This window comes from Spinacia oleracea, chromosome 4 (assembly GCF_020520425.1).
Source record: "Spinacia oleracea cultivar Varoflay chromosome 4, BTI_SOV_V1, whole genome shotgun sequence".
Classification (NCBI taxonomy): Eukaryota; Viridiplantae; Streptophyta; class Magnoliopsida; order Caryophyllales; family Amaranthaceae; genus Spinacia; species Spinacia oleracea.
In genome coordinates, this window is record NC_079490.1 from 75,465,482 (window position 1) to 75,481,196 (window position 15,715).

The 15,715-nt window shown below is 37.4% G+C and overlaps 1 protein-coding gene across 1 annotated transcript in view; it reads right to left on the reverse strand.

Annotated features, from left to right (window-relative positions):
- Positions 1-3,155: 3,155 nt before the first annotated feature.
- LOC110781092 (photosynthetic NDH subunit of subcomplex B 1, chloroplastic-like) overlaps positions 3,156-15,715 on the reverse strand; it is a 49,336-nt gene continuing 36,776 nt past the window's right edge. Inside the window, exons 2-4 of the mRNA XM_056841877.1 lie at positions 3,842-4,120; positions 3,435-3,625; positions 3,156-3,345 (exon numbers count right to left, since the gene is read on the reverse strand). Of these exons, the coding sequence (XP_056697855.1) occupies positions 3,156-3,345; positions 3,435-3,625; positions 3,842-4,120 (660 nt within the window). The remainder of the gene's footprint in view (positions 3,346-3,434; positions 3,626-3,841; positions 4,121-15,715) is intronic.

The window sequence follows — 15,715 nt, forward strand, 5'->3', positions numbered from 1 at the left end:
AGGCAGTCGAATCAATCCGAGCTTCAGTGAGAAGGGAGTTTGAAGATCAATTAGAGAGAAAGGTGGCGGAGGCCCTCCAAAAGAAACTAGCCACATTGAAAGCAACCGGTCAACTAAACACCCTCTCTACCCCAGCACTTGATTCTGCTCTTGTAAGTGATGAGTTTGATGTTAACCGTGCACTCGAAACCGCTCGTCCGAATTCATCGCAGCAACCACGCGAGCGGAAGGTATATATTCTCTATAGTGCATACACTCAAAACACCCCTAGCTAGGTTTTTTTATTGTAATTTGTAGTGATTTCTGAAATTTTGTAAATTTATTTGTGAAGGCCATAACTCCATGTCGTCTTGCCCTTGAGGATAAAGTTTTGGGTAACAAAGTGATAGTGGCAGATGGTATGGCATACCCATTGGATGGTTCGTTGCACCAACACTTTAGATCGATGAAGCCTAGTCATTATAAGGTCCAAGTTGATTGTATTTACGACTGACATGATGATGACACTCTTTCGGTACCTACTGGAGATGGATTCAATAACTTAGGCAGGGCTCTTGCTAGTTTTGTGCAATGGCCAATTCACTTGATGATTTTCGAAGAAGACGAGGTATAAATTTTTTATTATTAATTGTCATTCATTGCGTTATGCATCTTTTTATTTATTATTGCTATTTGCCTACCTCTGTTTAGAATTAGATTCAGAGCCTTGAACTCCTTTGGTTTCTACCTCTGTTTAGGAGTACTCTACTCCACGCCCAACAAAGAAGTCTAGGAGTCAGATTTTTGAAGAGGTGGTTGGTAGCTCCAAAGAGAAGAAAAACGAATTAATTGTCAAAGAGAAGACAACAGAATTAGTTGTCAAAGATAAGACAACAGAATTAATTGTCAAAGAGAAGGCAACACTTGATTTAGGGTCCAAAGAGAAGACAACACTGAAGTTAACGGCCAAGGTAAACCATATGCTTCCCACTCCCCTGTGCTTCAACACTGAAATCAAAATTGAAATTTTCATGCTAGCTTAACATTATTGTTACAGGAAAATTCATGCTCAAATAAGTTGGACTCGAAATCGAAGTCGAAGAACTCTAAGAAATCCAAAGAGATGGTAGGTAGTTGTGATCGTAAAACAGAAGAATCAGCGGCCAAAAGTAAGAAGCAAAATTTGGCAGACGACACAATTCAAGGTCTTAGCCCATCATGCAATTATTTGAAGTTTATCATCAATACGGCGCCCGGTGATGTATATAAAAATACTTCAATCCCATTGCCCGCTTCGGTTTGGCATTATGACGAAGATCGACAAACTTATGTATATGAGGTTGACGTTGAAGAGTTCCTTAGAGGGGCGTGCCTCAACATTTCAGTGATCCAAGTCTATATGATGTAAACTTTTCCATCGATATTTTTGTTTTTGGTTTTGTCAACTATAATAGTTTTTGAAATTTTTGCATTATACATTTAATTTGTAGGTGTTTATTCCACGAGCACACCTTTGCATTTGACAACTCTCAGATTGGGTTTTTTTGTCCCGAGGCAATGTCAAGCTCTAGAATCAAGGCCAACCCTCAGGCTGCATCAATGTATTTGAAAGTAGTTTTCAATGCCGAAATTGAAAAGGAGAAGAAGGGTGATCCTAACATTACCAAGTGGTTTTTGATCCCATACCATCAAGAGTAAGTGTTAGAGATTCATCGATATTTGGTAAATAGCTATGTTATTGTTATTTTCATGCGTAAGGTTGCAATAACATTTATATATAATGCAGAAATCATTGGATTTTGTACGTGTTAGACCTACGTAGAGGTTGTGCGTATATTTTCGACTCTGCGATAGGTTCCAACCGAGAAAATAGTGCATGGGGAATCTTGTGTTTGTAAGTTACTTTCATTTCTTTTTAAGTTATTTCTTTTCGTGCCGAATCAGATTCATGAAGTTTTACTCAACTTCCAGGGCATACCAAGTGTACAAGTTTAATGATGGGATTTGTCCGAATAGAGCGACTACGCAGGGGTTGAAAGGCTTCCATGTAAAGGTATATCATGCTTACTAATTAGCTTTACTTTTTTTTTGGGTAACTACTTGGATATATAATTTATGATTTATCTCCAAATCAGTGTGCTCAACAAGTCGGCGCCCGCGAGTGTGGCTATTACGTTATGAAGTTCATGCATGAAATAGTCACGTTACACCATAACACTGATGAGCGGTTAGATAATGTTCGTTCTTTTACCATATGTTAGTTGAACTACTAATACTAGTACTTTTACGTAGTAGAATTCTTAATTTACAAGTAGCAATACTTATCATGTTACTTATTTCAGGCTTACACTCCAAGAAATGCGCCTTATACCGATGAGGAAATAGATGTGGTTCGTGAGCAATGGGCTAAGTTTTTTACAACCGAGTATTTATTTACTTAGGTTGTTTAGACACAAAGATAGAAGCGTTTATATCTTCATGGATTTGGTAAAGTTCTTTAATTTTTCCATAATTACAAGTCTGCTGGATTTGCTAATTTATTGCTTTGAATACTAATCTGCTGGTCTTGCTGCTGCTGCATGTGAATACTGCTGTGAATACTGATCTGCTGGTCTTGCTACTGAATACTAATATGCTGGTCTTGCTGCTGCTGCTGTGATCTACTTATCTGTTGCTAATTTATTGCTTTGAATACTAATCTGGTGGTCTTGCTGCTGCTGTGAATACTAATACACTGCTGTGAATAATCTGGTGGTCTTTCGAATTTCACTTCCATATGTGTGTTTCTCCTCTGTTTGCTTCTGTTGCTGCTCTGTATGTTATTGTTTCTACTTTGCTTCATTTGTTTGCTCGACACTTGGATTGTGGGGTTCGTTTGCCCCTTAGATACCCTTAAGTTGAATGTGTGTGCAGATGTGCTAGATCTAATTCACCTTCGAATTGGTTCTCCTAAAAAGGCAGAATGTTGTAGTCTTGTTAGTAACCTAGTGGTCATGTGTGTGGTCAAAATTTGCTGTATACATGTGTGTGGTCAGAATATATACACTTAGACTGCATTCTTACAGTGTTATCTTTCAAAACAACTGCTCAGATGCAACTGTGACGAAGATTCAATGTTTCGGAATTGCTAGATTTGCATAGTTTCTCATGTGGCTTTAGTTTAAGTAAAAACAAGCTTACATTGTCTGAGCTAGTAAAAATTGCTGCAAAAAAACTACATATTTTCCCTTTTCTGCTCCTGCATCTTTATATTTAGCTTCCACAGCTTCTTTCAGCTTCCTTGAAATTGAAACCTTTAAGGGGGAAGCTAGATGTTGTGGCATGTCCTTAACTGGCCGGCCTAACCATTCAATCATCTGATGGTACCTAGTGTAACATTAAAATCCCATAAGAAAAATAAGGAATTGAGTTTTGCTTATGTATTAGTTGTATTCTGTCAAACTGAAATCTCTCACATGTTATATCCTCCTTCTGAAAGGTTCATACTGTCTGGTGTAAATGTTTCAGACAGAAGGAGTCCAGCTCCTGCTGCATTTACATTGGGATAAACATAGCTAACTCCATCTCTGGCTGTTGTCATGAACAAAAATGCTGCATGCCCTAATCCTGCTAGTTTTGTAGACAGTACCATGTCATAATATCTATTCTGCAAGGAAATCCAAAAAGAAATAAGCTATTTCAGTTTGTATAATGTCTACTCTCTTTCTATGAGTATGTAGTTCTGATTTTAAGGATTTTTTGTTGCTTGATCTTTTGAATCCTGTTCTGTGATCCATTTTAACTGTGATGGTAATCCCAATATGCTACAAGATATTAACAGTTGGAAGGTATGATGCTTAAGGGAAAAAAATGGGTGACCAACCTTAAGAAGTCCAAGCATGTCAGTGTACTCAAGATCAGGAAAGTTATCATCAAGATCATAAACAGTTGCCCACCTCACATTTTTATTCATTTCATAAGTCTGTTTACCCCTAGCTGATGTAATTATATCAATCTGAACACCAGGATACCTATCCTTGATCAACTGAATTGCTGGGAAGAAAAACAAGTTATCATAAACACCACCAGAAACTACACAGCAACATCTCCTGACATCTCCTCTCACCTTTGATCCCAATGATGCAACCTCAACTGCATATCCCTGTGGGAACTTGAGGAACCCGTATGGGTTTAGACACTTACTTTTGTCCCCGTTCCCGCAAGGGAAAGGTTCGATGATGAAAGCATAAAAACTCCACTTGACAACGCATCTCCTATAAAATAAACGAATCTCGATTCCCCATTTCATTTTACCCGAAACCTGCTATTTATGGAAACCTGCTAAAAATAGTAACTGCCTTAAAAGGTAGCTTCTAAAAGTGGCAAATCATAAAAGATAGAAACCTGTTAGAATTAGGTGTTGCATTCCAACATAAATCCTAAATGAGATAGAAAACTGCGAGAATCCTATTCCTAATAGGATTCGGAAATAAGAGTTACGTATTAATTAAAATCCTAACGAGCCTAGAGTTCGTAACGGGCCCAGACGCATTCCGTCACAAAATTGATACGCGCTAAAAGACTCGAATTAATCTCAAACTCTACGGATTTCAGGAATCCGAATCTGACAAAGAATTCGGCCCAGACATCACTTTCAACGCCCAGAGCTGGGCGCCGAAATCTTTGACGCCCAGCCCTGGGCGCTGAAATTACATGGATCTCTATTTTCAACGCCCAACCCTGGGCGCCGAAATCTTTGACGCCCAGAGCTGGGCGCCGAAATTACCTGGGACGTGTTTTTTCCTAATTCTTTATGGATTAGAACTATGCAATTCTATCTTTCCACGAACTCTTCCCTGTAAATAGGCTCCTAGTTTCGACGTGAAACACACAACAACACATAATATATTCTGAGTATTGACTCTAAACCCCTTAGCCTAAGCCTCTCGCTGCGAAACTGTTCACGTGTTCTGTCGCAATCGATCCATAAATCGAACAGAACGTATCCTGTCCTATAATTGAGATTGGTTAAATAAAAAGGAGAAATAGCAAAGTCAAAGTGGTTAGTTTTCTGAGAACCGTGACGCACCTCTCAAGGGTGCGTCGTAATGTGTCCCTTTTCGATGATTTAACTGCTTTCCTCGCCCTTTTTATGAACTGTTAAACTAACCTAATCTGATTGTTCTATCACGCCTAAGAAATATAATATTTTTGGGAAATCGGATTATCATGCTAGGTCCCTTAATGCTATTTAAATCAGATAATCATGATCGAATTAGTGTTATATGTTGCATGTTGCTAAAATCAGCTCAGATTAGTTTAATAGTTAACGCATGTCCCTTCAAATATTTATGCTGAGCTAGTAAGGATATCCTGCCTCTGGAGTTATCGACGAGCGAATTACTCCTCTCGGTAGTTACAGTCCCCCGAACCCTCAATCTCTACCTTGCGGGTGTATATTGAGAGATCCCCACACCAGGGATCACAAGGGAACCTACGGCCGTCGTGGTCAAACATAATTGCACTCCCTTTATGTCACGATAACCGAGTTTTGTCAGTTTTTCTCATTGTCGTTAAAAACTGAATGGCGACTCTTATATTACTAGTCAATTGGGTGTATACTCACAGGAAATCCAATTACACTTGATTGAATAAAAAGAATCGTCACACCCACGAGGGACAAGGTCACGCATTAGCCTCGCGCTTTTTCGACCCCCTCACAATGGGTTTTCGGGATTATCCCGTGGATACGAGTCCTCATCTTGCTTCCCATCACTAAACATTGACCCGTACATGACTAATATACATAGTTTTAACTAAAGAACCTAAAGAACCTAAGGACTCATTTGATTCTTATTACATGACTAATATACATAGTTTTAACTTTCTAAAACTCATTCGAATCCACAAACGCTGCACAACGCTAAGAACGTTATTAGGCAAGCACGCAAAATCAAAGTCGCAAAAACAAAAGTAGACGAAAACTGAAAACGAGTACCAGTCAGGGACGCATTTTCAGCGCCCCTGGCTGGGCGCCAAAATTTCTCACGCCCACTTCTGGGCGCCGAAGTTGCTGCCTGGCCTTTTGGTCAGGCACAGCAGCCTCGGTGCCCGCGCATAAAAAAGTATATACGTATCAAAAAAAAAGACTTTTCGAAATAATTGCTACGAGGGCGTAAGAAAAGCACTCGATTTCAAAAGCGACTCGTAAAAAATTAATAACTCTTTGCGTCGTTGTTAGGCCTCCTACGACGACAATGCTCGACATCAAAACCGAACATGCTAATAATTATGAATGTCACATGGGCGAAGTATTCAAAAAATAATGTTCGAATAAAGTCTTCAAAAAAAAATGTTCAAATAAATCCGAGTCTAGACTAGGCTATGCCAAAATACAATCCAAATCCTAAGTCTTAGTTGTCTTAGCCATAGAATCGGTCCTAATGCTTGGTGTCGTTCTGCAAGTTAAAAGGTTAAACCATATTGAGTCTCCCTTCCTAACATTTAAATCAATGAGCACCCATATGTAATTGTCATCCCTTGCTAGGAATCCACGGCATCAATACTCTCTCTCACCAATAAAAGGAATATATTATAGTATTTGCAAAATGGAAACGGTCACATTCTGGAAATCATTCCCCCATAGTCGCACAAACCCCAAAGTGAACCTAAGGTGTCAATACCGTTAGCAAAAATTTAATAACCTCAAGGGTTAGGATCACATTGGGTCACGACTATCATAGTCCTCTCGGGTCACTCACTCCTTGAAATACTACTAAGTACGGACTAAAAGATTTTCCATGAATGCAACATGACCAACCATGAAAATACCCAAATCGGCATACCATAAGGCTACCATTGGGGTAAAGCAATATACACTAAGAGAGAAGCCGCACTAATGATTCTAATCTTGCAAAAATAAAAATTCGATCTCCCCAATTAACTACCTTGCCAACATTAAGCAAAATGGCGCATGACAAATGAACACCCAAGGGTTAAAATCTAAAGTGTCAACCAACGAAAGTTATGGTCCAATTAGCCTAAGTCTGAGAGTCGCTTGGTCAAGTATTATAGGCTTATGCCACGTCATTATTTTGAGTCTAGGCCACCTGCTTGTATTCCTACACGGGTTATAATCAGAAAATTAATGAAAGTTTGAGTCCAAATCACAACTTCCAATTAAATCCCGGAAACTGTAAAAAATTATTTTCGATTTAATTCTTTCGTTAAATTTCAATAAGGTAAAAACAACGTTTTGAATCTACGTTATTTGCACATTTTAAAACGACTAAATACGCTTGCAAAGTAAGACAATTAAAAGGTCCACCCTAGGCCAACAAAAATTAAAAGGTCCACCCTAGGCCAACTAAAATTAAAGCTCCACTATAGGCCTACCAAACGAGGCTCATTCAGTCTCGCCTCGTGACTCAAAGACCACAACCATCTACCTTTTAGCCCAAATAAAAAATTTAATGTTGAGTGGGGAAATCCCGAGCAAGAAAAAAAAAGAGAAAGAGAAAAGGGAAAGCGAAAAGAGCCATGAAATATTTAGCCCGTATCTCCCAAAGTTCGAAATCTACCCAAGTAAACGAAGGAAAAGAATTGAGTCGACCAATCCAAATCATAAAATTCTACGATGTCTACCCTTTCCAGTCCTTATGTTCTTAGACGCCTTCGCTCTGGGGCCCCCTGTTCAGCTCATTTAACCCACCCCTGTTCTCATTGCCATAACCCAAGAAACCATTACCTCGACTCTTATTCTTGAACTTGTTGTCAACCGCAAACCACGCACGGCCATTGACACGTGCGTCATACCCATTATTTCCAAAGCCCAAACCTGTTCTTACACCACCATTGGCATAATGACCATATAACTTGTGTGGATACATCCTATATCCTTGAGTTGTCCCCATGCTATTCATTGGCCTTGGTTGATGTAATCCTCATGCTTGACTAATACCTATACCACTCATTCAACCCTTCTTTCAAGTCGTCTTAAGTCACGAATGTTAAAAAAAAAAAAAAAAAACAAATGAAAAATACATTCTACGCTTAACATAAAAAAATATATAAAAAATGTGAATAACAAAAAAGGAACTTTGCAAAGCGCCCCTGAAATTAGTCTAAAAAAAGAAAAATAAGCATTTAGCGCACCAAAAAAGATCCGCCCAGAAATAATTTCAGCGCCCACAGCTGGGCGCCGAAATCTTTAGCGCCCAAGCCTGGGCGCCGAATCTCTCTGCTTGCTGAAAAATTTCTCCAGAAGTGCTCGTCATTTTATCCGCACATGCACGGAAAAATAACGAACACTTGGAGGGGTACAACACGTATTCAGGTATACGTACCAAAAAAAAAACACATGAAAAGAAAATACATGTACTCAAAAAAAATATAAAATAAATTTTTGGCTTACGGCAAGGCAGCAAATTAAAATAATAATAAACTTCACTTATTCTACCGTTTCAAATAATGTGTTTCCACCTCAGAACGTACTTGTTTAAAATCGGCATTCTAAGAAACCATTTTCTAGGCTAAGAACTACGCAAGACCTGATTCCAAATTAAATCTATTTAAGGCGGATACGTAGGCAATCCATGATTCGGTCCAACCAATTTGCAACCAATATTAAAGCCTATAGAAATAACAAGAATAAGAAATAGAGTCCCTTATTGAAATTTAATTACTCGCAATCCAAGTCGAAAGAAAGATTTAAGTCAAAAGAAGAATCCAAGTCATCAAGATGCCATAATTAATGAGCACACATCGAAAAATAATAAGGGCACGTACCCTTGCCAGAAGGAGCACTCACACTCCTAGGCACTTAGCCAAGACTCAAAAAGACCACTTTGCCTCAATTGAATGGGGGCTAGCGCAAGCGTCCATGACCTCTAAAGTACTCGACTTGACCCTCCCTAAAGCGAACTAACTCACTTAAAGACCTTCTTTAACCACTAGATATAGTCGTGCGCTTAAAGACCTTCTTTCACCCCTAGACACAGTCATAATCGCCAACAAGTAGTAAAGGCAGTAAGCTTGCAATGAAAAAGATTGTTCCACGGCGTCGCCCCATCGTTCCTTCGAACTCAGGGCACCCGTTCATGGTAATTCAAATGCTTGCTAATCCCCTTTGAAAAAAATAAAAAAATGGTACATTGTCAATAGGACTTGGCACTTAACCAAGGCTCACCCTACTCAGGAATATGACGGGCATCTAAAATTGAAATCTAAAAGCATCATTAATGGGAAGACATTACAGCAACTGGGGGCTAAAAAATTGAAATGAAAGATCTAGGGAAAGAACTAAATATACCTTGACCTTTTGTACGGACATACACCAAGTAAATCTAAGTCAATTTGAAAACGGTTTATATTCCCGCAATTCTGGAAAAGATGGCCTTAAAAGCCTAAAACATATGCCAAACGGGCACAAGTATATCTTGACACCTGCACCCTGGCTTCCAGCAAATCCTTAGACAGCATTCCAAAAATCGTAACAGTATTCTGATTCGCTCATGTAATCCTGTACGAACCCTTCTATGAGTCAACCTGTTAGGTTATGATACATATTACAATTCATAAATCATGCGGAAAAACCATAAAGCCAGGAAAGCATATTATTTACACATAATCATTTAGCATAGTTTAGATGCATCTCTTTGTTGCGTGCCTTCCCTAGCTGCGCCCGAACCGAACAAGAACAAGTCTTTAGGACTCCAAGTGTCGTCCCTCCGTAGATAGTCCACAGCACGTCCGGATCCGCCTTAAGCTTGACCAACTAGGATCGCCCTTAAGGTACTTAGAGTTTTCGGCACTTATAGGCAATTGTGTGACTGAATTTTTGCTCTCAAAAATCACTTTGAATACTTGAATACTCGATATAAATATGTGACCCTAGGCACCTATTTATAGAGTTATGGAAAAGGATTTGGAATCCTATTAGGATACTAATTTATTTAATTATAATCCTACTAGGACTCTAATTAAATAAACTAAATCTTTTAGGATTAGATTTAATCATATGACAAATCCCGGTAGCCTTAGGATTCGAGTAACACACTTCGAGTGATACGCTAGCACCGCACGCAGGCCTTGCGGCCCACGCACAGCGCCAGCCCACTCGTCGCAGCCCCGCGCGCGCGCCAAGGCCATTGCTGGGCCTGGCCTTGCGCTGGACCGGGCGTGGCTTGGCAGCGTGTTTTTGGGCGCTTGGGCTTGCTGAGCGTAGGCCTGGCTTCGTGCTGGGCCTTCTTCTAGCAAGTCTCGTCCGATGCTAATTCGTACGACGCGCTTCCGATTAAATTCCCGATTCCGGAATTTATTTCCGATACGAACAATATTTAATATTTCCGATTCCGGAATTAATTTCCGTTTCGAACAAATATTTAATATTTCCGTTTCCGGAATTATTTTCCGATTCCGATAATATTTCCGATTCTGACAATATTTCCGTTTCCGGCAATATTTCCGATTCCGGCAATATTTCCATTTCCGATAATATTTTCCGATACGTACCATGTTTCCGTTTCCGGCAACATCTACGACTTGGATAATATTTATATTTCCGATACGATCCATATTTCCGTTTCCGGCAATATCATCGTTTCCGGAGCATTCATTTCTTGCCTGTGACGATCTCAGCTCCCACTGAAACCAAGATCCGTCGATTCCGAATATCCATAGATGGAGTATTTAATGCCATTAAATACTTGATCCGTTTACGTACTATTTGTGTAACCCTACGGGTTCAGTCAAGAGTAAGCTGTGGATTAATATCATTAATTCCACTTGAACTGAAGCGGCCTCTAGCTAGGCATTCAGCTCACTTGATCTCACTGAATTATTAAGTTGTTAATTAATACTGAACCGCATTTATTAGACTTAACATTGAATGCATACTTGGACCAAGGGCATTATTTCCTTCAGTCTCCCACTTGTCCTTAGGGACAAGTGTGCATTTCCTAATTCCTTTGTCGCTCGATGCTTGCCCTTGAACATAAGGTAAGAGTTTTCATCCTTATTATGTCTAGAGGTGTTCCTCGGTTTCAGAGTTCAACTGATCAAATAAACAGATAATCATAGCCTATGATTCATTCGAGCACGGCCATGCATTTCACAGTTTCTAGTTCTCCGAGTGGCCTTGTACAACTTTTAAGCATCTCATCTCGATTTATGGGAGGACAATCCCAAACTTGCGATCTTGAGATTAGACTTCGTTTGATAGGTGATTACCTGAGCGTTGCCTTTATAGCCTCCTTTTACGGTGCGACGGTTGGTCAACGTCAAAGCAACCAGTTCTCAAACAAGTAATCTCAAATCACTCAGGTATTGAGGATTTAGTGTCTAATAATTTTAATGAAATTTACTTATGACAGATTTTCATCTCTTATAGTAAAGTTTCATAGGTCTGTCCGATACTAGTCTTCCCAAAGTAAGTATCTATGCAAATGATTATGACATTGCCATGTCCTCATAGTTCAAGAAACAGAACTACTAGTCATCTTGCATTCTGATCGTCTAACGTTTTCTATGCGTCCAATTTTATAGAAAACTTCGACTAGGGACCATTTTCAACCTTTGACATTCAAGTTCACTTGATAGACATTTCTTAGTCACAGGACTGGTCCTGACAGTCTATCTTGAATATATCGTCAAATTGAAGGGACTCATCATTTAATACTAAACCAAGATTAAATGGAATATGAAAATACATTTCATATATGATAAATGTTCAACCCCATTGTTTTACAACCATGGGCCTCAAACCCATCTTTAAAACAGTTCATGGAATTCAAAGCTATGCTTGATTTCCAGTGCTACAACGTGAGTGTTGCTTCTCACTTGTTGCATAGGTTTAGTTATCATGCTTTGCCAATCTTAATATCCTTTTCATCGAATGTTCTTCGAGAAAGATGATAAGATCTTTTGAGTATGTTTACTTTGTGATCTAGTCTTTTCTTGCTTCAAGAGTGGTTCTACACAATTTTCAATGAAGAGCCATCAAGCCAGCAGACATGTGATCTACCCAAGTTCAGTGAAGAACTCTTTAACATAAACAACCCTGTTTTATTGCTTCTTAGGCAATAAGTACTTTTACTTCAACTTTATAGGTTGCTAGTGATGCTTTGTTTGGAATTACTTATCCAAGCAGTTCACAGATATGTGGAATACTTTCCAACTGTATCTTAGAACATAGAAATTAATATTTTAATATCCCACGCAACAACTCATGGTCTCCAATCCATGTTGCCATTTCAAAACACGATGCTCTATAGCTCGTCCTTATCAATGGTTAACTCCAAAGGGTCTTGCTTGATCCTTTGCCAGTGTTTATGCGTGTAGCATCAATATTTAGCATATCTTTATTTCCTTGAATCAAGAACTATTCCTATGTACCTTTTCAAGTACCATAAGTATTCTAGATCTCAATCTAGTTGATCTTTACTTAGATCAATAGAGATTGGTATATGTTCGTCATGCCTAAAGTCATACGATACGTTTTTGGCGATCCTCATATTATATCATACATGATAAATTCTTTTGCAGAATAATTCCAATTGAATTCTATTCATGTAACTTTAGCTCATCTAGTTTCAGTAGATACTAAATCCAGCTAAATTCTTTGACATATAATATAGGTTTAAGAATCTTACTTAGATTCTTTGATGTTTAACTTAGTAAATGCTTATACATAGTTCAAACATCCTTTACTTAGATTTATTCATATGGGTCGAATATCTCCAATGGAGTCTTTCGTGTTTGATTTAGTAAATGCCATTACTTAATCCAAAACAATATCATAAGATCTTTGTAAATAGATCTTAATACCCAGTATGTACTAAGTTTCGCCATGGTCCATTATTGATGAATAATTTCAAATCTAAGTCATTAGCATTTGAATGTTATTTCACAATAGAGAGATATGTGTGTGATACACATAGGACCAAATAAGTTTTTATGTACTCCCACTAAACTTCTTATACATCTATAAGAATCATGTATATTTTATGAAACTAAAATGCTTATTAGCTTTACTTAAAATACAGTTCCAATTCCCAATTGCTTGCTTAAATCTGTACTTAGATTTCATAAGTTAGTATTCCTTTTCAAGCATTTATTTGGATCCACAAATCCTATGACATGCCATGTACATAGTTTTCTTCCAACATTTGATTGAGGAATACGTTTTGTCATCCAATTGTCATATGTACCAATATGCAATCATTGCTTGAATTATAGACTTGAGCATTACGATTATGCATGAGGTTTCAACACAATCCATGTCATGAATTTGCTTGTAACCTTTAGCAACTAATCTAGCTTTGTGTGTGAACACAATTCCATGTTTGATGGTTTTTATCCTTAAAACAAACTTGCAACCAATAGGTGTGAAACTATTCTTGCAAATTAACAAAATTTCAATTTTGTCATCAAAACATTGAGTATGTTTTATGGCCTCTAACCATTTAAAACATTTGAGTCTATATATGGCCTCTAACCATTTTAGGGAATCTAGGTTTCGTCATAGCTTTCTTACAGGTCACAAACTCATTAATAGTTTGACTGCAAGTTGTAGGTTTCTTCACTATTAATAGAAGAATCTCATAGTTTCATTGACCTGAACTCTATGCCTATTTGGGTATAGAACATCAAACAATAGAATATCAACAGGTACTTTGAGAGTCCTTTGAATATTCTGTTCTTCTTGAAGCACTTGTAAAGTCTTCTAAGAGATGTCTATTCTTTAAAGCCATTTCTAAAGTCCTTAAAGAATACGTGTTCGGATTTTCTAAAGAACTTCGAAAAGCCTCCGGAATGTCCGTCTATGTTTGTTGTTCGCCTCGAAGACTTTCGAGGTCTATTTTCTCCCACTTGTCATTTTGGAAACGAATCTCCAAAAGGACATTATTTCGAGCAAACAAACATTATGTTCTCAAAAATTCGTGGTAGAAACAATACCCTTGTGTCTCATTTGAATAAATCACAATGAAATATATATCTATACTTGGGCCTTAGTTTGTTGAATAACAAACACTAAGCTCCCACTGAGTTTAGGAACTCTTTAGATATATTATGAAAAGATATTATGAAATTACTTTTCAATAGCTTTGACGAATTTGGTTTAGTTTGATGGTAGTTGAGCATTTTGTTTTAGAAATTATAGGAAAAGTCTTTATGATTCATCATTGATCGAATCAAGTACTAATTGACTTTGATTATTCCAACTAAGATATGCCATATCTTATGGACCTAGATTGTGAAATTACAACACACAATCATTGATGATCATATTTGGTCTCAAGTAATCATCAACATGATCTAACCTAGATCTTTATGATTTCTTGCCAAGTGGATTTTATACTTCTGAATCTTTGAACTAGCCAAACAGATTCAACTTATATCACATTTGAGTAAATAAACCTATATTCACTCAAATCCATGTGAAATAATAAAGTCATAAAATCTTTCTTTAGCTTTGAACTCTATTGTCTAGGCGTTCTAACAATAGTTCATATCTTTTGTTACTTTCAACAAGTAAGACTAGTTGTCTTAAAATGATCTAGAAATCAATCAACTTTCAAAAGTCCATCAAAATAGAGCTTTTGAATGTTAACTTGTTGATATGGTCTAAGCAACAATGCCAAAGATTTGTGGAACTCAAATCAAGGGGTTGATTTGAACCTAGTAAAGTTTTATTGTTAAAGAGTTGTTTGTTTTAATCAAGCATATTGACTCAACCCGTAATTGACCATTTCATTCAAATAAACAAACAAACATTGTTTTTGTTTTCTTGAATGTGAGTCTTTCTGTGTTTGTAACAGAAATTTAGGTATGCTGATTATAGAACAAAATAGCCATTAAGTTCCAGCCTTTGAAAAGACTTAAAACAAACTAGATGACCCTACAACTAATGTAGCATTGCCATGCTTCATTTCCCACTTGTAGGTCATTAGTGTATCCTAGCTTCCATTGTTTGAGTTATTACCGAAGTAAGAACCTCAAGCGGTATATGATACCAAGGAAGTTTGATTGCTAGGTCACTTCTCTTTAAACATAAACTTATAGGTAGAAACGGAATTGTAAATTCCTTTCATTTGTTCCTCGTTTTCCTATTTCTTGTACCCTTTCTTATAGTCTTAAGAATTGAATTCTTTAGTGTTGACTTTTATACTTTGTTAGACATGTCCAATGTCACCCCAACAAGGTTCTTACCATTTAATTTATGTTGAATATTAAGTTTCAACTAGATGATCTTACCAGAAGCTTCTAAAGTTCTCTAAGCATCAATCTATTCGAATGCCTAGGGACTAGACTCTTTCGAGAATTAAATGGACAAAGATATTAGGTTTTTAACCATTGGTAAGGCTGAGCGTTTAAACTCAATGCTTTATAATCTCAAAACTACATTGTATTTTGAATTCACAAGCACCAATTGGTTTGTCATTCGATTTTGATATTCGAAAACAACCATAAAAGTCGATATAAGAAACGTACATTTTAAATTGCTCATTTTCTCTCATTTCCGTGAATCGTTCTTGGATTCACTACCAATCGAGGAAATTTACTGTTACCTTTCTAAAAGGATTTACTGCAGTGCAAGATATTCAATTATAAACAATAATTAAAACATACATTGAAGCATGCAAAGTCTAAACATTTATCATGAATAATAACTTGAAGATTAAAGCAATCATGCAATTCAAACAAGTTATTAGCATTTTATTCGAATTTAATGTTCCGGCAGGTGTGAATAAAATGA